The sequence below is a fragment of the Abrus precatorius genome, unplaced genomic scaffold, assembly GCF_003935025.1.
Source record: "Abrus precatorius isolate BTA unplaced genomic scaffold, Abrus_2018 Scaffold6, whole genome shotgun sequence".
Classification (NCBI taxonomy): Eukaryota; Viridiplantae; Streptophyta; class Magnoliopsida; order Fabales; family Fabaceae; genus Abrus; species Abrus precatorius.
The window spans coordinates 19,046,912-19,068,350 of NW_020874406.1; the positions used below are offsets into that span (position 1 = coordinate 19,046,912).

The 21,439-nt window shown below is 32.6% G+C and overlaps 3 protein-coding genes across 7 annotated transcripts; all 3 read left to right on the plus strand.

Annotated features, from left to right (window-relative positions):
* The first annotated feature begins 2,805 nt into the window (after positions 1 to 2,805).
* Positions 2,806 to 4,266, plus strand: LOC113870331 (putative pentatricopeptide repeat-containing protein At3g15130). Its single transcript, XM_027506925.1, has one exon. It carries the CDS (start codon positions 2,806 to 2,808, stop codon positions 4,264 to 4,266), a length of 1,461 nt encoding a protein of 486 aa, XP_027362726.1.
* Positions 4,267 to 7,098: 2,832 nt separating this feature from the next.
* Positions 7,099 to 10,019, plus strand: LOC113868438 (eukaryotic translation initiation factor 3 subunit I-like). 2 transcript variants are annotated; one of them, XM_027504016.1, is made up of 8 exons: positions 7,099 to 7,328; positions 7,417 to 7,632; positions 7,710 to 7,837; positions 7,923 to 8,042; positions 8,183 to 8,272; positions 8,635 to 8,721; positions 8,821 to 8,900; positions 9,794 to 10,019. In XM_027504016.1, exons 1-8 carry the CDS (start codon positions 7,145 to 7,147, stop codon positions 9,867 to 9,869), a joined length of 981 nt encoding a protein of 326 aa, XP_027359817.1. In that variant the 5' UTR covers positions 7,099 to 7,144; the 3' UTR covers positions 9,870 to 10,019. The 2 variants fall into 2 exon arrangements, with proteins under 2 accessions (XP_027359817.1, XP_027359818.1); XM_027504017.1 differs by having other exon boundaries at positions 7,104 to 7,321; positions 7,397 to 7,632; positions 9,794 to 10,018.
* Positions 10,020 to 10,890: 871 nt separating this feature from the next.
* LOC113868437 (presequence protease 1, chloroplastic/mitochondrial-like) lies at positions 10,891 to 18,868 on the plus strand. Of its 4 annotated transcripts, none has more exons than XM_027504015.1 (19): positions 10,891 to 11,367; positions 11,442 to 11,625; positions 11,734 to 11,908; positions 11,992 to 12,124; positions 12,251 to 12,321; positions 12,764 to 12,847; positions 13,131 to 13,221; positions 14,077 to 14,597; positions 14,684 to 14,848; positions 14,949 to 15,167; positions 15,257 to 15,384; positions 16,261 to 16,450; positions 16,571 to 16,654; positions 16,758 to 16,855; positions 17,113 to 17,377; positions 17,517 to 17,679; positions 17,772 to 17,952; positions 18,132 to 18,203; positions 18,624 to 18,868. In XM_027504015.1, the coding sequence occupies exons 1-19, from the start codon at positions 11,085 to 11,087 to the stop codon at positions 18,763 to 18,765; spliced, it is 3,249 nt and encodes a 1,082-aa protein (XP_027359816.1). In that variant the 5' UTR covers positions 10,891 to 11,084; the 3' UTR covers positions 18,766 to 18,868. The 4 variants fall into 4 exon arrangements, 1 of the variants encoding a protein (XP_027359816.1); XR_003505373.1 differs by having other exon boundaries at positions 10,986 to 11,367; positions 17,816 to 17,952; positions 18,624 to 18,861; XR_003505374.1 differs by having other exon boundaries at positions 10,996 to 11,367; positions 17,113 to 17,415; positions 17,455 to 17,679; positions 18,624 to 18,862.
* Positions 18,869 to 21,439: the final 2,571 nt, after the last annotated feature.

Sequence of the window (21,439 nt, forward strand, 5' to 3'; positions counted from 1 at the left end):
CGTGGTAATGGAAGAAAATCTGGATTCTAAAAGACAAGGGTTCTTGTTCATGTATATTTGAAAGAGAATTAAGTTATAAGTGATAGCTCATTTATGCCTCATTTTATATTTTATGTATTTGTTATTGAATATGTATGTGTGTGTGTGTTTAGGGTTTAACATAATAATTACTTTGACCTAAGAGTGCAATAACCATTTTAAGTACTAGCCCAAAGCAATTGTAATAAAAAACTTGAAGAAAAAGCAATAAAGAAAGACAAAATGAACGAATTTTCTCACAAAAAGTACAATAAGCATAATGCAGGTCTAAAACATTGGAAACAAGATTGTATTTTTCCAAAAACTGGATAGAATCTAAGTTGTCAATTGTAAAGATGCATAAGTTAGAACTCTCATACCTGATGAGAAGCAAAAGCTGGATATAATCGAAGTTGTCCATTGTAAAAGTGCATAAGTTGAAACTCATGAGAGTGTCCAACTTCTAGCACACTAATTCCAATAACAAGCAACAAAATAGAATTTGTTGTCTACTAAAGAAGAAATATATGCTCCTTCTCATAATAGCATGTTTTGGTTAAGACTTGGAACTTGACACTCCACGTCTGATTAAAATTGTACTATTATTTTATATATATGTAATAAATATTTTTTTTTTATTGTATTCATACGAACAAGCATAAATAAAGGTCAATTGTGTACTAAGGACATCAAGCTATAAACATGTTAATTCAATAACATTGCTTGCTTGTTTGTTCATTTTATTCTTTTCTTCTTCTAATACTTCTTAAGCTTATAAATTTTGTTTATTAATTTTTATCCTAAACAATTGGCGACTCCATTAAAGAAGTATAAAGCTTGTAAAAAAAGAATGATAGAAAGAGCTATCACATACAAATAATTATCTTCACAATACGATAAGAGCAAGGTGCCTCACTAAAATATCTTAATAATGGTAGAGATGAAGCTGACCTTCTGGGCTAGCTCGAGATACCTTTGCCAACTTCTAACATGCCCTCATTGTTGATCTTGGCATCAGTGCTCAATACAATTATGGCCAACCAACAGTGCCTCGCACACTTGGTTACACACATGAAGGTGAGCAACATATTCCATCATTATTCCTTAGAGAGAATACAACATAACACTCCAAGCAAAAAATATTCCATTATCAATTATGCAATAGTGACATATGGACAATTTCAACAACTCCTGCAAGGTTGCAAAGGAACAAACAACATGATCGGAAGACATGGAACCACCATTGACTTCAGACATAGCCCTTACACCTTACCCAACAAGGTATTGGTAGCCTACATTCTAAAACCTTGATGGCTCAGGAAGCGCGCATGAATGTGCTATGACTTGAATAATTTAGAGGTACATGAGGAGACAAATTATTACGATTGAAAGAGATGGTGATTTACTCTGGGACATGTAAAGCAAAAAGCTGGAGAAAGGCTGATTACTTTCATTAAAAGGTTGATCCAACAACATTGCCCACAATAAGTGCTTCAAAACTAAATTTTCTATGGCTTGTGTGCAAATCCAAGATCATGTAAGATGTGTTTTGTAACACCTATAGATTCATGCTAGTAAATTTTTAATTCATAAAAGGAATTAGAGAATTTTATGGGTAATTTTCTTTTCTTTTCTTTCTTATCTCTTCCTCCTACTACTTTTGATTTACTTGATTGATGTTTTATTATGTATGTGGATTGAACTATGAGTGAGACCGTAGACTTTTAGTGACACTTAGACAATAACCTTAACTTTTGAAAATATTTCCTTTAAGTGCAACTCCATGATTATTTCAAATGTTTTAAATATTACATCTCTGGTCCTATTATTATTCATATTATTTTACTTAGCATATTATTTATTGCATTGTATTAAATTTTAATTTATTTTAAAGTTTAAAATATCATATGAAGTCAAATATATTAAATTTAAATCAAATTTTAAAATATTACAATATCAATCAATCTTAATTTAAGTTGTATTTAAAAATATTTTTATGTCATCATAATTTCTTTCTTAATTTTAAAAAGCGTGTCTTTTTAATTTATCCTTATTATTATTTATTATTAATAAAAATATTGAATTTTAAAATTATAAAATTATAAAAAATGAAATCTACTTTAAACTCTTATTCAAAAAATATTTTAATTTAACTATACTTCTTAAAAATTTACTAATTATTTCTAACCTTGATTAGACTTAAAATAATTAATTATTAAAAATAAAAAATTCATGATTTTGTATACAAATTTTAGAAACAAAAAAAATATTTTTAATTAAAAATAAAATAAACATATTTTAAAAAAGCAAACAACTCCTAATCTTTTTGTATCAAAACAGAGTTTTATTGTAAATTTAATGGATATTTGGTTTTTCAAAAAGACAAGAAAAATGTTTCCAAGAGTAGTGAAAACTGGTGTTCTCCGGATTAATGGTTGGAGCTCGTGAAAATGATAATCTCCAAGAGAGTTTGCAGTGGAAGCCAGGCTTCGAAATAATTGAGTATAATTTAAAGTGGGTGCTTAATCCGTTCCTATGCAAGCGAAAAGAGGGTTCGCATGCTTTGGATCGCTCTCAAAAAATGCATTTATCGTGGCCTCACAGGAAGAGATCTACTCGAATCTATTGCGAGGATATGCGCAAGACTCAAACTTGTTGTGTGGAAGAGCAACTCACGCTAAATTGATCATAGGGTCTATTCCTTTAACTGTTTTTCTTCAAAACCATTTGCTGAACATGTACGTAAAATTGGGAGACCTTCCTTCGGGTCTCAAAATGTTTGACGAAATGCCCCAAAGGAATGCGGTTTCCTGGTCCGCTGCAATGGCTGGTTGCATCCAAAATGGCTGCGCTTCCGAGGCCCTTTATTTATTCAGGCGTATGCATTCCGAGGGCCTCACAAAACCAAATGAGTTCACGTTTGTGAGTGCTCTTCAGGCGTGCTCTTTAACCCAGAATGTGACTCTGCCTTACCAGATTTATTCATTGGTTGTGCGGTCAGGATTTATCTCTAATGTCTTCTTACTGAACGCCTTTTTGGCTGCCTTAGTGAGGCATGGCGAATTGACCCAAGCCTTTCAAGTTTTTCAGACAAGTCCAGGCAAGGATATTGTGTCATGGAATACCATAATAGGTGGTTACTTGCAGTTTTCTTGTGAGCAGATTCCTCAATTTTGGTGTTGCATGAATCGAGAAGGCATGAAACCTGATAACTTCACATTTTCCACCGCCCTCACTGGGTTGGCTGCTCTTTCTTATCTTGAAATGGGAACGCAACTTCATGCACACCTTGTCAAGAGTGGCTATGGGGATGACATTTGTGTGGGGAACTCACTAGCTGATTTGTATATAAAAAATCACAAGTTAGTAGAGGGTTTCAGAGCTTTTCACGAGATGCCTAACAAAGATGTGTGCTCTTGGTCCCAGATGGCTGCCGGATGTTTACACTGCGGGGAACCCAGAAAGGCACTCACAGTCATTGCACAGATGAACAAAATGGGCGTGGAGCCAAATAAGTTTACCTTGGCCACTGCCCTAAATGCTTGTGCCAGTTTGGCTTCCCTGGAGGAAGGGAAACAAATTCATGGCTTGAGGATCACACTTGAAAGGGACATTGATATTTGCGTTGATAATGCTCTTCTCGACATGTATGCAAAATGTGGATGCATGGATAGTGCATGGGGTCTTTTTCGATCAATGAATTCTCTTTCTGTCATCTCGTGGACAACAATGATAATGGCATGTGCACAGAATGGCCAATCCAGAGAAGCTCTTCAAATTTTTGATGAAATGAGGGAGACGAGTGTAGTGCCAAATCACATCACTTTCGTTTGTGTTCTTTATGCATGTAGTCAAGGTGGGTTTGTTGATGAAGGGTGGAACTACTTTTCTTCCATGACAAAAGACTATGGAATCTTCCCTGGAGATGATCACTATGCTTGTATGGTGAATATCCTTGGTCGGGCTGGACTTATCAAAGAAGCCAAGGAGTTAATCCTAAGAATGCCGTTTCAGCCGGGTGTGCTAGTTTGGCAAACATTGCTCAGTGCATGTAAAGCTCACGGGGATGTGGAAACTGGGAAACTTGCAGCAGAACATGCCATACGACAAGACCACAAAGACCCATCAACCTATTTATTATTGTCTAACATGTTTGCTGAATTTAGCAATTGGGATGGCGTGGTGATTCTGAGAGAACTAATGGAGACAAGAGATGTAAAGAAAGTACCAGGATCCAGTTGGATTTAAAAATCCAAAAGCTTTAACAGAAATATATTTAAATATCGGTCTGCGTTTCGCTTGCACTACACTTCTTTTCCACAAGTCCACATCCGGTGAAAGAAGTAGTTTTAGCCCATTTTTTGGATTTTTTTAAGGTGAAATATCTACTTTTTTTTTTTTAAATTGCATAAGGAATTGATAAAAATGATTTATTATTTTTTTATAATAAATTAAACCAAACATATTTTATTTTTGCACTAGAAAGTAGAGGTTATAAAAATAATTTCAAATATCAATTGAAGTTTTAAGAGGCACTTTGATTATACACTTGATTTTGCAAAATTCTTGGTGAAATTCGAGATTTTATTGCTATTTTGCATACATCTTTTTCTTTCTTTCGTTTGATATTAAAGAGTTTAATAAATTTAAATAAATACACAAATTTTCGATGTCTAAACGAAGAATGAGTGAATTTTATTGCTTTTATAAATTCATTTGTTTCAAAGTTATATAATTAATTCTTATATTTTAATCAAGAGGTGTGATTTAGATTAAAGTATCCATCAATCATATTCAACAGATCAATTTATTCAAAAATAATTTCATTAAATTTTTAATCAAATAAACATTATCTTTTCAAAACAATTTTTCATGTTAAAAAAATGGATGCATGCATGTCTCCATTTAACAAAGTCATATTTATGCTGGAAAATACCATATTGCATATAGGGATTATAGTTGTACGAAAATTCAATAATGGCAGAAAAAAAGAAAATACTTATGATGAAGAGAAAAAATGACCTACTAAATAAACCTGGGTCCAAATACTTATTTTTCAAAACTGTATCAAATAATGTTACGTACTTATTTCTCAAAACTGTATTAAATAATCTTATGTAACATAAAAAAAATGAATAAAGTAATAAATAATAATTAAAAGTGAAATATACACGCGTTGGTTCAATGTGAACAATGGTGTTGTTACAACTCACGGAGGTTTGCTGACAAAAACATAATCTTAGTGAGACAACAATCTATCAATATATCTAATCTAAAATTCACTATAAACTATTATGTAATGCTTTACCTAACTTTGTTATATATGCGTTTAAATTATAATTCATTTATGATTATCAAAATTCATAAAAGTCATCGCCATATGTTATGAAGCATTGGCGCGTATGCAGGATCCTATATATGGTTGTGTCGCTCCTATCTATGCATTGCAGCAACAGGTTCTTTGACCACAGAAACTTGCTATATCACACACCATAATTATGTAAATTGTGCTTCATATATATAACTTCAATTTAACCTTGCTATGAGCAAGTTGCTAGCCTGCAAGAGGAGATAGGTATTCTAAGAAACGTAATGCAGAACCCCACAGTTGGTGTTGATAATTGTTCAAGTGGACTGGTGAACCCAAACAACGGGTTAGAATATGTTTTTACACAAAATGGCACAAGGATACAATCACATCAAAATCATTTGGCTAATATGTTTTCTGAAGAAGGAAGTGCGACAGATTACCAAAGCTTGGACAGAGAGATGAATAGAGAGTTTCCTAATGCAAATGAATTGGAAGACCACTTAGATCCCAACCCATCAGAGAAGTTTCTGTCTGGAATTGACCAGGAGTTCTTCCTGAATCATCCATGGTTCAAGCATAGTAATGGCATAATAAGTTGGGAATATCTGAGTTGTAACAAAACTTGTGCTTATCTCACTTGTGCAAGATTGCAAAAAATAATCATCTGTTGGGTATGGCTTAGTGTTTATCAAATCTCCCTTTAAACATAATTGTCAGGTTTGATGACTAAAATGGTGGTGCATGTATTTATTTTGTCAAAAAAGTATAAAATAAATAAAATTAATATCATAAAATAAATAAATTTTTATATTAAATATGCAATTACTATTTTTCCTAAAATTTTATTTGAAAAACATAAAAATGATGAAAATTAATTAAACTTAATTTATAAAAATGGATTTAAAAGTAAAAAATAGAACTACTATGATAAACAAATACAGATTAATGGATTTTGTAATTAATAATATTTTTTAAAAATGCTGACAATTGATTAGACATATTTTATAAAAATTATTAAAATTTATAATAAATTGTAAATAATATGATAAAATAAATGAAAACTAATATAAAAGAAAGATACGCAAAAAAAAAAAAAACTTTATAAAATGCTTAATTATATATTACATATAAATTGATAAAAAGTAATTTTTAAATTTTTATTTAAAATCTTTTGACAAAGTTAATTTAAACAAAAAATATATGTGTCCTATTTTTATTTTTTGATTTATATAATTATTTATCAATTATTATATTTTAAATGTATTTTTTTTTACAAAATAATTTAAAAAAACAATATATCTGTCTATATATTTATATATAATTTACTAAAGATTATTCTTCAGTGATCCAAATATTTAAAATTAAAAGAACCTTATTATGTATAAAGCTAAATTATAAAACAAGTAATGTGTATCAACTAAAAAGTATATATTAATTAAGTAACTAATAATAATAAAATTTTAATAAAAAATATTTATTATATTTTTATAAATTTAATATATTAAATAATTTTTTATAAATACTTAAACTCAATTATAAAGATTAACTTGAGCAAAATCATTAAAAATAAACAATTCTAACCATACTTAAGTCTAAGATGATTGAGAGAAAAAAAGGGACCAGGGGCTGAATAATAATTACATAAAATTTGATCAGTATATAAATTATAGGCAATAGATGACAACCGTTGGATGAATGAGTAATCTTGCGGTGTGATATAGGAAGGTGGTAGCATGATATTTATAAGTCATGAGAATGAACCCAAGTTTGCCCTAATTTGATAGTTGGAAGTGGGGAGCAGAGAGAAGGAGGAGCATGAGGCCGATTTTGATGAAGGGCCATGAGAGGCCATTAACGTTCCTCAAATACAACAGGGACGGTGATCTCCTATTCTCCTGCGCTAAGGACCACAACCCTACGGTGTGGTTTGCCGACAACGGTGAACGATTGGGCACTTATCGAGGCCACAATGGAGCCGTTTGGTGCTGCGATGTCTCAAGCAAGTTCTTTACTAATTTTGATTTTCCGTTTTCTTATGTATTATAATGTTGACAGTGATGCTGATAGAGTGATGGTTGATGATGCAGGAGATTCGCGTCGACTCATAACGGGTAGCGCGGATCAGACAGCCAAGCTATGGAATGTGCAAACTGGTCAACAATTGTACACTTTCAATTTTGATTCCCCAGCTAGGTCTGTTGATTTCGCCGTCGGTGATAAGCTTGTTGTTATCACCACTGACCCCTTTATGGAATTGCCTTCTGCGATCCATGTCAAACGCATTGCTAAAGATTCCACCGATCGTATGCCCTTTCTCATTACTCATTTTGTTTCCTCACTCACATAACCTCTGGCTATTTCTAATGCTTCCGTTTCGCAGAGACCGGGGAATCTCTGCTTGCCATTAAGGGCCCTCAGGGAAGAATAAACAGAGCCATTTGGGGACCCCTCAACAATACCATTATTAGTGCCGGTGAAGATGCTGTCATTCGCATTTGGGATTCTGAGGTGACTTCACTTCCATCATACAGTACTCCTCTTCTTTCCTTCCTTTCCTCTTTGCTTACACTATTCATGCATTCTCATTTTGCAGACTGGAAAACTACTTAAAGAATCAGACAAGGAATCTGGCCATAAAAAGACTGTAACATCACTGGCCAAATCTGCAGACGGTTCCCATTTCCTTACTGGCTCCCTTGATAAGTCTGCTAGGGTATTAACTTTTATTTTCCTTTATTTTCTCTTTTTACTAATGTTTCTCTTATCTCTATTTTTTCTCCAGAACTTATTTTATTTCACCTAATCAGTTTCTTTTTTTTCCATTTAAACTAACATCTTTTGGCTATTTTCTAGCTTTGGGATACTAGAACATTGACTCTTATCAAGACATATATCACAGAACGCCCAGTCAATGCAGTTGCAATGTCGCCTCTTCTTGATCATGTATGTATTGCGAATCTTAAATTAGTTAACCTTGTTTTGTGATTTTCATATGAATGCAAGTAATTTTGCTTCTTATTTGATTGATGCAATTATCCTAGAGAACAATGTGGGGTATTGTTTTAGGAAGCCCCTTAAATACATTCCTAGCCCCTTTCTTTCTTGGTACAAATTTATTCCCCTCAAACCACTTTCACAATTGTTGCACGTCCCAATTGCTCACTAACTCACTTAATAAATGCACTTACAAACTTTTTTGCATTGATATCTATGATAATATTCTATCTGCTTTAGTTTCCTTCCTTCATTTTATTTGGGTCATATTGTCGTTGTATGATTTTCTGAATTCCATACCCTTTGTGTAGGTGGTACTTGGAGGTGGTCAGGATGCATCAGCTGTTACAACTACTGATCATCGCGCTGGCAAGTTTGAAGCCAAATTTTTTGACAAGGTAATTTTTTCTTCCAATACTATTTTGTGTTCTCTATCAATATTGAAAGTCTGTTTATTTGGTGTTTTTATTTCATAATTGGTACTTTCATTTGTTTAGATTCTTCAAGAAGAAATTGGAGGTGTAAAAGGGCATTTTGGACCAATTAATGCATTGGCCTTTAACCCTGATGGAAAAAGGTATATTCTGTGTTCTTCACCTCCCTTTTGGGTTGCATCATAATGTAATTTTAATCTTTGAAGCCTTCCATTCGTTGGAGAAGCTGACACCCATGAATATGTTAAACCTTTTATTTTGTATAGTGAAAACGCACCATTTCTTTCACATAACTGTTTAAAATGTTAATATCTTGCCTTGTGCTGTTAACTCTGCATAATTGTCTAATATTATATGTAAGGTATAAATATAGACACACCTCAGTTTCACTAAGTTGGGGTTAGATACATTGATCAACCAAAACAAATTTTGTATAATTATAAATATAAGTATACATTTCATCATTTGGTTATGGAGATGAACATTTACATGAAATGTAACCTTGAATGAAGGTCCCTGTAGTTGTTATATATAGTAGTTACGGTGATGGCATTTGTATATAGGAAAGGATGCATAATAATATGACATAAACTAGTGCTATCTTGTCATTGATCACAAACTGATGAGACTATCAACATTCACTTGTCTGTTACCAAATAATATCATTTGCCCCTTAAATTAGAAGAACTTTTAATTTATGCTAAACATTGTACTTATTCTCTGTATTATATAATTAAAATTATTATGGAATGACTTTGAAGAGACAACCGATTTTCATAGGACAATCTATATAGTAAATCGACACATTTATGGTGACCATCTTATGATTTCAATCATATGTTGCGATTGTAGCTCGTCATTTGATTTATGTGACATATTATCCATTGTTTGGTATAATTTTTTCAATTATAATAATATCTCTCGAAATTTCTAATAGTTTCCTCGTTCCCTTTAGTGATAAGAGTCCTGATTAACCATCGAGGTGTTTTCTTTTATTTGTTTACTACCCTTTCTTATTTATTTATTTTTTTTGTAGTTTTTCAAGTGGAGGTGAAGATGGTTACGTACGGTTGCATCACTTTGACCCAGATTATTTCAATATCAAAATATAATGCGGGTTGATTTGTGGTTGGTATTAGGTGTGGTGTTCCTAGATGTTAGCTTTTAATTTCTTTCACATTATATTTATGTAATGCCGATGTGAATACAAATGCTGTTATCTTGATAATCTGGAAGAATTTTACGAATGAAATTTTCCATTTTTGGTTTATTTTGTCGCATTAAAATTGTCAGTTTTGGTTGGACTGGCACACATTATTAAGGTTTCTTCGCACGTCACATGATTTTGATGAGATTAGAAGTTTGGCATCTGCTGTGGGGAAAAAGGGTTCAACTCCTCGCGGGGTAACCATAATTGTTTTCAATCCTAATAAATTGAATTGAGTCGGGTGGTAAACCATTAAACAATGCCCGCATTTTTCTTTCGAACAGATTCCAAAGACGACATGGGAAACAATCTTTTGGTTTCTCTAGTTTAGGCCCTGTGACTTTTTCGAGAAACATAAGAAAATGTTTTATCTAATCGGGCATATTTTGCTTATATTTTCATTTTTCATTGATATAGAAGTAAAATGAATCTTTTAATCTATCATAAAATAATATAGATAAGAGATTCAAAATTAAATTTTTATACCTATCCAAAGGTTATTAAATTTGAAAGACCAGAATTAACTGAAAGAAAAGGAATTGAAAAAGTTATTAATACTACTGCCAAAACATTTTAAAAGATGAAAGGAAATAAAAACAAGCCACTGGCAGGAAACTTATAGTTGAATACCTCCTCAATATTAATTTGAATCACTCCTCTTGATCACATTTTACATGTACAAAAAAAATTAACTTCTAAATTAAAAGGGTTATATGATGTTCGTAAAAAATAAATTAAGTAAAAAAAAAGATATTAAATATACACAAATTTAGTTGTTAAATGATTAGATTAAAAAAATATTTTCATTTTAAAAAAAAAATTCATTTTTTATTCGACACTCTAATTCTAAACATATTTTTAAGAAATATGCAGATCATGAACATCGTGTTAATATTTATTTAATAATTTCCGCTACTGTTTGAATTATGAACATACATGTCTTATTTTATTAGTGTGCAGCAAGGAGGTTATTTAATTTTTGTGGGTGTATATTAAGTTGGAAATTATTGTTGCTGTTGTTATGACACGAAAGAAAACTTGGGGATTGATTTTATTTATAGAATAGTTTGATACGTCAACCCAATCCAATTGAGAAGAAAGGCATTGGCAGCGAGGTTCGATGGAAAGGGCGGCACTGGTTCGTTCTCTGTCGTGCTCCTCTGTTTTGTGCAGCAGATACAAACACTTGTGTCGCCGCTCATATGCGTGTTCCTCCGTTCCTTTCTCATTCCCAACAACATCTACATCAACATCCACAACCACAACCACAACCACCACTACTAGGCCTTCTCTCCGCCGCCGCTCCTTCAGATTCTTTCCCTCTTCTTCCCCGCCCCTTTACTTCCCTATCAGAAAACACTTCTCTTCTCTCTCCCCTCGAGCCCTTCTCTCTCCTTCTCAAGGTAGCTATCTCTCTATCTATCTATCTATCTTTATTCATTTCGATTTTTCTTTTCATGGTTCGACTTGGATGCAGATTTCATTGAGGTTAAGGATGATGTTGCCCATAAATTGGGGTTCGAGAAAGTTTCCGAGGAATTCATTCCAGAATGCAAATCAAAAGCAGTGCTTTTCAGGCACAAGAAGACCGGGGCTCAAGTCATGTCTGTTTCCAATGACGATGAGAATAAAGTCTTCGGCATTGTATTTCGCACTCCTCCGTAAGTCCACTTCCACTGCATTACATGCACTATGTCTTTGCCAACTATTTTGCAACTGCAATTAATGCATGTGTCTGTTACTGTTCACTCACTATCACCTCTTTACAGCAAAGATTCCACTGGTATCCCTCACATCTTGGAGCATAGTGTATTGTGTGGCTCACGAAAGTACCCTTTGAAAGAACCATTCGTTGAACTGTTGAAAGGAAGCTTGAACACTTTCCTCAATGCTTTCACCTATCCTGATAGGACATGTTACCCAGTTGCTTCCACAAATACCAAGGTCAATAAATTCATCTCTGAAATAAATTTCTGCTCTTTCATTCTTGATTCTAATGGTTAACACTGACACATCTTCCTGAACAGGATTTCTATAATTTGGTTGATGTCTACCTGGATGCGGTTTTCTTTCCCAGATGTGTGGAGGACTTTCAAATTTTTCAACAGGAGGGCTGGCATTTTGAGCTCAATGATCCTTCTGAAGATATCACTTATAAAGGTTTGGTAAAACATTGTTTATATCTCTTTCTATCCTTCTATGCCGTACATCATCTGTCAGGCATTGATATTTTTGGACTATTATTCATTTCAATCGTTTCTAATGATGTCTCGTTTGTTGTTCCAGGTGTTGTGTTTAATGAAATGAAGGGTGTCTACTCTCAACCAGATAATATACTTGGCCGGACTGCTCAACAGGCTAGTTTTTTAATGGCTTTCCCTTTTCTTTTCTTTATGTATTTGTATTGAGCTTTCTCCTTTTCCTATCCTTTTCTTTGCTTGCATTTCTTACATGTAGACTCGAACATTTTCAACAGTTTTAATGTGATCCTTAAAGTTCATGGACGGTGGGCGATACTTAAAGCCTTCTCTTTATTACATGATCTCTTTACAGCTGGTCCTTATAAAAATGTCCGATAATATAGTCTGTAGATGATTTTTCTCTTTGCTGTCAGCATTGAGTTTTAAATTATGTTGATTTTTATTATTGCAATTTTTAAGCCCGTCTCTGGACCCTGAAAGCATCACATTCTCTAAAGTCATTGAATTTGTTAGTTTCAATTTCTATTTTAATCAATTATGAGAAGTTTTATGACATTTTTTTATAACTTCAATTTGTGTGCTTTCATTATTGATACAGGCTCTTTTCCCGGACACTACCTATGGTGTTGACAGTGGAGGTGATCCTCAAGTTATTCCCAAGTTGACATTTGAGGAATTTAAGGTTTGTCTTGAGAATCATGTTAAATAATTGGTGTAGTATATAGCGATAGCATTCATGTATTCCAGGATTTTTGCTTGGGATTTAGACTTTTAGTTGTTTGTGGCCACCAACATTGTTTTATGTAGCATGATCGGAATAATTAAACATTTTCATTTTTGCATTTATAACTTGTTGACCTTTTTACTTCCATGTAGACTACTGTAGATCTCATCGTCTCAGTATTAGCTATTGTGAATATTTAGTTGTTTAATTTAAGATAGTTTCAATTTCACTTAATTGACAGGAATTTCACGGCAAATATTACCATCCTAGCAATTCACGAATATGGTTTTATGGAGATGATGATCCAAATGAGCGCCTCCGCATCCTTAGCGGTAATAAATTTTAGTTTAACTTGCTCCTTAAATATAGAGACTGACAATTGGCAAGAGTGGCCTTGTTATAATGCTCTTGTAGATTCAAGTTCTGAATCCTGATTAGAATGAATGACTAAAGCCTATGGCCTAACTCACAGTTCAAACACCTTGAGGGAACACTTTCAGTGCTCACAAAAGGCCCTTCTGAGTAAGGTTTTAGCCAAGCAAGTCAGCATTGAGCAAGCTGTTACATTTCCCTTTGTGTATAGTTTTTAAGCAACAGCAAGAAGGGTCTTTCTCAAATATAAAATAACAGAATTCCGTGGATAAATTTGAATCGCAATTGAAATGACATTGTCTTTTTCGGATGATATTTGATCTCCTCCCCCCTAATTGACTTATTTTTTCTATCTAATAACATTTTGTCTTTTATAAAAAAAAAAATTATCTATTTTTCAAGGTCTAAAGGAAGGACTTTTTTTATTCTTTGTAATAGTGTGGTAGAGTAATCAAATCTACATCGACATGTTAAACATATTCCTATGTCTTCTGAAATTATGTTAATAGCTCATTTTAAGAATTGGAACAAACATGAAATTGTATCAAGTTCCCTTTCAAGATCCTATTCTGATATTGTCCAAGGGCTTCCCTTATATTTCTGGATTTATCTTTCTTTGGATTTATATGTTTTACTTCTTATATCTCCATGTTTTTTTACACTTGTTTTATACACCGTTATGTTTGTTCCTGACTAAAAGAATATTAATGGCATGACTTCATTTTTTTCTGTTTATGGTATCTCAAACCAGTTATGAAGGGTGTTTGGACTTGTAGCAATTAGCTACTAACTTCTTCCTCTTCTCTATTGTCTAGAATATTTGGACTTCTTTGATGCTAGTTCGGCCCCAAATGAATCAAGGATTGAACCACAGAGACTATTTTCAAAGCCAGTCCGGATTGTTGAGACATATCCTGCTGGTGAAGAGGGTGATTTGAAGAAGAAGCATATGGTCTGTCTTAACTGGTTGCTCTCTGATACGCCCTTAGACTTGGAAACTGAGCTGACACTTGGATTTTTGAATCACCTTCTGTTGGGCACTCCTGCTTCACCTCTAAGAAAAGTTTTGCTAGAAAGTAGACTTGGCGATGCCATTGTTGGTGGTGGGGTTGAAGATGAGCTGCTTCAGCCTCAATTTAGCATCGGAATGAAGGGTGTTTCTGAAGATGATATTCATAAGGTAGAAGAACTGGTCACAAGTACACTTAAAAAGTTGGCAGAGGAAGGTTTTGATACTGATGCCATTGAGGCTTCTATGAATACAATTGAATTTTCTCTCAGGGAGAACAACACTGGGTCATTTCCTCGTGGGTTGTCCCTCATGCTCCAGTCCATTGTAAGATATGCTAAATTTTTTGTGATGTTGAAAATGGGCATCTTTTGCTTATTGAGATTTATAATTGTTTTGGTTTGTATTTATAGGGTAAATGGATTTATGATATGAATCCCTTTGAGCCACTGAAGTATGAGAAACCTCTTCAAGACCTAAAATCTAGAATAGCAAAGGAAGGCTCTAAATCTGTTTTCTCTCCTCTAATAGAGAAATTCATCTTAAACAATCCTCATCAAGTTACTGTGGAAATGCAGGTACTTGATTATTTATTTTAGCCTTGAAAACCTGTGTTAGAGTGAAGCTATTTTGCATAGAATATGTTGGTTGTTATTGATGAAAAACATTCCTTTTCAGCCTGATCCTGAAAAGGCTGCTCGTGCTGAAGCTGCAGAGAAACAAATATTGCAGAAAGTTAAAGCTAGTATGAGAGCAGAAGATCTGGCAGAATTGACCCGTGCTACTCATGAACTTCGGCTTAAGCAGGAAACTCCTGATCATCCAGAAGCTTTGAAAACTGTTCCTAGCCTTTCTCTACAAGATATTCCTAAAGAACCTATTCGTGTTCCCACTGAGGTTATCACTGCTGTTTCCCTTTAGTGAGATTCTGACATGTTTGCCTTATGATTTGTAGAGATTCACAAGGATTTCCATGCTAAATGTAGGTTGGGGAGATCAATGGAGTAAAAGTTTTGCAGCATGATCTCTTCACCAATGATGTCCTTTACACTGAAATAGTATTCAACATGAATTCATTGAAACAAGAGCTTCTTCCATTAGTGCCGCTGTTTTGGTAATTATACAACCAGGGGAAGATGTTTTACCTTTTGTTTCCATTCATCCTTAGTTCCTAATAATTACTTGCACAGTTAATTTCTTGGAAAACAAATTAAATTGGTAGATATATTGTCATTGACCTTCACCTGTCTGGAGTTTAGTTATCAAAATCTACATATAAAAACTGGTTGTGCATGAACTGTACTCTTTGCATTTTGTTTTTACTCTCTTTTAATTTGCTTTTATGCTTCCACCTTATATTATTATTAATATTGGACTATCATAATAGTAATTTAACCTATATCATATTATTATATTACTAGAATAGTAACAAAATGTTTTGTATTATAATAAAATTGTATTTTCTGCTACAGCATAATAAAATTTCATCTATAAAATTGTTTTAATGTGAACTTATTTTAAAATTATCTAGATAAATTTAATTTTATTATAACAAATATTATATAATGGTGCTATTGTTTTATTCATTTGTTGACACATTGTTATTATTTTATTGTTATAACATTAATGTGAATTTAAAGTACATATTATTAATCAATCATTTGTTGACGACTATTCCATTTTAGCATTATTATCAAAAATAAATCCTTTTTTATTAAATCCCTAGATTAGTCCTTGAGATTGTAAGTGTCAATCTTTTTAGTTCCTGATTTTTCGAGATTCTCCTTATGTCTTCATTTTAACCCTTAAAGCCAGTAAAAAATGCAATGGAAAAGGACTAAGAAAATGACTATTATAAAGTCAAGGCCTAATGTTAGAAAAGTTAGGAACCAAAGTGATTGACCCTTACCATGTGCAAATCAAGAGCATCATCTTGATAGATAAATATTAACCTTTGTAGTCTGTGATTCTTATGTGTTACTTTTGACAGCCAGTCATTGTTGGAAATGGGAACCAAGGACTTGACTTTTGTCCAATTAAACCAATTAATTGGGAGAAAAACTGGAGGAATATCAGTTTATCCATTCACATCATCAGTGCGGGGCAAGGAAGATCCATGTAGTCATATGATAGTTCGAGGCAAAGCCATGGCTGGACATACTGAAGACCTTTATGACTTGGTACTTTTATATGTTTAAAAGTTTCTAGTTTTGATGCTCTTTTGAATTTGCCTAAAATTTCTATGAAAATTTCTATGGTGTTTATGTAAAGCCTAATTTAATTATACTACATAACTTTAGGTTAATTCTGTACTTCAAGATGTCCAATTTACAGACCAACAGCGTTTCAAACAATTTGTTTCCCAGAGTAGAGCGAGAATGGAGGTAAATATCAAGATGTTTCATGTAAAGAGAGGATAAAAGTGATAAAAGGTATAGGGAACCTCTTTACTGATTATCTATATTGTGCTTTTTTGTCTATTGTCAGAACCGGTTAAGAGGAAGTGGTCACGGAATCGCGGCTGCAAGGATGGATGCAAAACTAAATGTAGCAGGCTGGATGTCAGAAAAGATGGGTGGTATCAGGTTGGAATATTTTAGATACTCTTATAGTTTATTGTCAGGGTGTATTTATACATTGTCCTTTGTTGTTGTATTCATTTTTGTCCAATTAAATGCCTCGAGTAATATTCATTTTGTTTTATTGTACCTCAGTTCTACGGTTATCTGTGAAAGGTTTGGAGTTTCATGATTGTCCTTTTCAATATGCTAATTGTTTGTTATTGAAACAGAAGTATAATTCCTGTTGTGTACTTCTATAATTTTTTTATTATTCTTTGTAGTTACCTTGAATTCCTGCGAACTCTTGAAGAGAGAGTTGATCAAGATTGGGCTGATATCTCCTCATCTCTTGAGGAGATTCGCAAATCTGTGTTTTCCAAGCAAGGCTGCTTGATAAATATCACTGCTGATAGGAAAAACCTTGCAGAAACGGAAAGAGTTGTGAGCAAATTTGTTGATATGCTTCCCACTAACTCTCCCACTGCAACAACTACTTGGAATGTTAGACTTCCATTGACAAATGAAGCTATCGTGATTCCTACTCAGGTAAGATTATTTCATTGTCATCCTTTATATATGTTTCTGTCATGCACAGGCAGAGTGTAATTATCTAGATGTCAAAGGGTTTTTTCCCTGCTATTGCATTTGTGTTTCTTTTGACATATCATGGTATTTCCTTCTACAGGTTAATTATGTTGGAAAAGCAGCCAACATTTATGATACTGGTTATCAGCTTAATGGGAGTGCATATGTTATTTCCAAACACATTAGCAATACATGGTTGTGGGATCGTGTACGTGTTAGTGGTGGAGCTTATGGAGGTTTCTGTGACTTTGATACTCACTCGGGTAATTGTATTGCATTATATTTAACCTTGGGCATAATTATTGAATATAATCATTGCAATGTTACCATTTTTATTTTATTTTTTTATTTCTAGGAGTGTTCTCCTTCTTATCTTATCGTGATCCCAACTTGCTGAAGACACTTGATGTATATGATGGAACCGGTGACTTCTTAAGAGAACTGCAAATAGATGATGACACTTTAACAAAAGCCATTATCGGAACCATTGGGGATGTGGATGCCTATCAACTTCCTGATGCCAAAGGTTATAGTAGGTAGGATATGAGATAAATGATGCTTTTGAAGATGTTTTCTATGGATATTTGGTTCTTTTGCATCTCAATTGCAAAATCACATAGACTAGAAACGAGCACACTCTAAGCAAGATTAATTACTGGTTGTTTCTTTTCTTATGGTAGTTACAAACTATGCTTACTTCTCATTTCATTGGTAGTATGTTGCGGTACTTACTGGGTATCACAGAGGAAGAAAGGCAAAGGAGACGCGAAGAGATATTATCTACTAGGTATATTTTGAATAGTTGATTAAATTATGATCTTCTACTTTTTATGAATACATGATCGTTTGATCCATTGCTACTGATGAAGCAAATAATGCCGTCTTCTCTCAATACATCTGTTTATTGTGGCAGTGAGCTATTAATAGTCCCGAAACGACTTCTGAATCTGGAATCATTTAAAGTTTATCACGGCTGTATATAGAAACTAATCTTCCTGAATGTTTAGATGTTTTGAAATATTTTACTAGTGTTACACTTCCTTATTTGTCCTTGGGTACTGTGGAGAAAGGACCAATGAATAAAAGAAATATGGATATTTTTGCATATAATTCTATATACTACCTGTGCAACTTCTTGCCGTGGCATATACCTGTCATTGAATTTGTTCCTGACTATTTTTTATTTTATTTTTGGTATTTTTGCCAGTTTGAAGGACTTCAGAAATTTTGTTGACGCAATGGAAGCAGTTAAGGATAAAGGGGTTGTGGTAGCAGTGGCCTCTCCAGATGATGTAGATGCGGCTAACAAGAAGCGTCTCGACTTCTTTCAAGTGAAGAAAGCCCTTTAGTTTCAATATTTATTCCGCATGGATTGGAAATTGTATCTTAATTTCCTCTAATGTTGCTATAATTACTTTAACATTCATATAATTTAGACTATTATTGTTAAAACTTCTCAAGAGTCATTGTTTGAGGATATGTTTTCGACATAAGAAACGCTCCATTCCCATTCCCACGCCAGTGGAAACCGATCACGAAACTCCTATCCGGAAGAATTACAGCTTTAGAACCAGAAAACCACGAAGCACAGTAGAAGAAAAATAATTACCAACGATATGTGATTGGTTTAACTAGGTGTTTGTGAGAAAGAAAATTTTCCTAAGCTATGCAACCTTATTGTTAAAATGTATTAGGTGAATTTTGATTAGAATTTGTGTGATTTTAGGCTCTGCTTTGTCAATTTCTGTGGAAAATAGGAGAAAATTCAAAGTTAAACTTTCTATCAAAAAGGTCAAAATTCAATATCGAGATTTTTAGTTCAAGATTGGAAAGAGGCAATATTAGTCGAAAAGCGATGCTTCGATATAGTTGTCTAAAAAGGTTGTTGAAAAAGAAAGATTAACATGAAGGAAAGATTTTGTACAAGTCCAAGTGACAAAGGGAGGTTTAAAAATGAGAAATTGTATCAAAAAGTGTCAGTTCTCAAAAGTTACCAGCGTGGAACAAATTGTGTGTGAGAAAGCACAAGAAATTATGAAAAAACGTGTAAAAAGAGGTTATGAAGAATGCACACACAAGAAGAAAAATAGTTAAAACAATTTGTGTATAAATAAGACTAAATTATACGTTCTTGAGGTTAAGATTTTTACACACACTATCTAAAATTTTTGTAAGCTACTATTTATTAGATCAATGAACCTGTGTTGATCATTGTTAAAAGTTGTATATTATATTTTTGTAATTTACTTCAATTCAAGTTTGTTTAGATAATTGTCAATATTGATTTATTATTTTTATATTTCTACTCTTGGTGTTTGCTTTATGACGTTTTAACCATTATGATTATAACACACTTAAAAGAATTTAAAGAATATTTAAAATTCAATCTTAAATTGTTCTTAAATTTATTTATTTACTAATTAAAAAAATCATCGTAAACACTAGAAAAGTATGTTTTGTTACTCCAAAATGCGTATTCTCTCATTTGTCATTTAAGATTTTTTTTATTCATATGTTGTTAACTTATTATTAGCCTGTGTATTATTTAATACTCCTCTATTTTTAACATCACTTTAACTCTCATAATTTATATAATTGAATAAAATTTAAAGATAAAAAGATATCAAATAAATTTTTGTTAAATTTTGAAAAGTGTAAATGCAATTTGTCCTATTTTTATCTACTAAAAAACAAAGTAATATTATAAATACAGTATTCGTTATACATTCTTAAATTATCTAAAATGAATAAAAATTTACTCAGTATAATATATATATATATATATATATATATATAATGAGCAATTTTAACTCATCTTCACTTGAACAATATGTTTTTTGTTATTAAAAAACTATGATCATGTAATCTTATGAATTATTCTCTCAAAATAGAGAAGAAAATAGGTTGAAACTATTTTTGAGGAGTTTGGGCATAACCAACTTTACTTATTAAATATTTTAAGATAGTTTTTTATGCATTTAAAATTTTGGCAGAGTTTCTTACATAATCTTATCATCCCAAAATATGACAAATTATTAGAATTAGCCTATAATTCAACTACAAGCAATGCAATTCAAAATTTTTATAAAATTAATATTTAAATATATCTCATAATTGAAATATAATATAATTCTTGCAGATTGCCTAATTTATAACAAAAAAAAAAGTCATTGAAATGGTGTGTATTTACCAATGAAGATCTTACTGAGATGAATTAACATGACTAGTAGCCTATGAAACAATAAATAAAGGAGAGTGAGTCACATAAAGTTAATGAAGGCAAAATGATTATAATAAATAAAAACAAAAAACAAATAATACATGACTAGTTTACAATCATAGAACTTGCATATAACTAGTCATTTATAAAAAGTGAATTTATTCTAAATGATCTTTTAGTAACTTAGTTATGAATCAAAAGTTCAAAAATTTACACTATTAAATAGTGATGAGTTTGTATTTAGTAGCCTATTTTTATATACTTGATCCTTAATTAAATAGGTTTTTAACTACTTATTCTATTATTTATTGTAGTTAGCATATTAAGGCACCGATGGATTTTTGAGGTATTTTGGACATGAATGGATAAAAAATAGGGCAAGCATGCCCATGTTTCAGCAGCCAGCATGTCCATGATTCGAGTATATGCACGAGCATGTATATTGGTGTGCATGAATGTTCTTCTCTTTTGGTGCTTCAAACTTGGAGATTTAGGGACCTGCAAAGAGATAATTTGAATTTTAAATTGACAAATCATATCTCTCTTGATATGTCATATCTTTACTAAAGATAAAACATATCTCTTAGAGCCTGAATTAGCTTGTTGCTACACACATATAAAAGGGTTTTTGATACTCCATCAAGATTCCCTCTGGATAGAGACCAAAATCATGCAATTAGCTTAGTGCAGGGATCAAATCCAATGAAGGTGAGACCATATAGATATCCACATAGTCAAATAGTTCAAATTGAAAGAATGGTGGATAATATGTTAGACGAGGGAATCATTCAACATAGCACTAG

Excerpts from the sequence above, each read along its gene's own strand:
- LOC113870331 (XM_027506925.1), top strand. The coding sequence starts at position 2,806 with ATGCCCCAAAGGAATGCGGTTTCCTGGTCCGCTGCAATGGCTGGTTGC.
- LOC113868438 (XM_027504016.1), top strand. The coding sequence starts at position 7,145 with ATGAGGCCGATTTTGATGAAGGGCCATGAGAGGCCATTAACGTTCCTC. Across the intron at positions 7,633-7,709 it reads TGCTAAAGATTCCACCGATC|AGACCGGGGAATCTCTGCTT; the intron begins GTATGCCCTTTC and ends TCCGTTTCGCAG. Across the intron at positions 7,838-7,922 it reads TTCGCATTTGGGATTCTGAG|ACTGGAAAACTACTTAAAGA; the intron begins GTGACTTCACTT and ends CTCATTTTGCAG.
- LOC113868437 (XM_027504015.1), top strand. The coding sequence starts at position 11,085 with ATGGAAAGGGCGGCACTGGTTCGTTCTCTGTCGTGCTCCTCTGTTTTG. Across the intron at positions 14,598-14,683 it reads CCCTCATGCTCCAGTCCATT|GGTAAATGGATTTATGATAT; the intron begins GTAAGATATGCT and ends TTGTATTTATAG. Across the intron at positions 16,655-16,757 it reads AGAGTAGAGCGAGAATGGAG|AACCGGTTAAGAGGAAGTGG; the intron begins GTAAATATCAAG and ends GTCTATTGTCAG.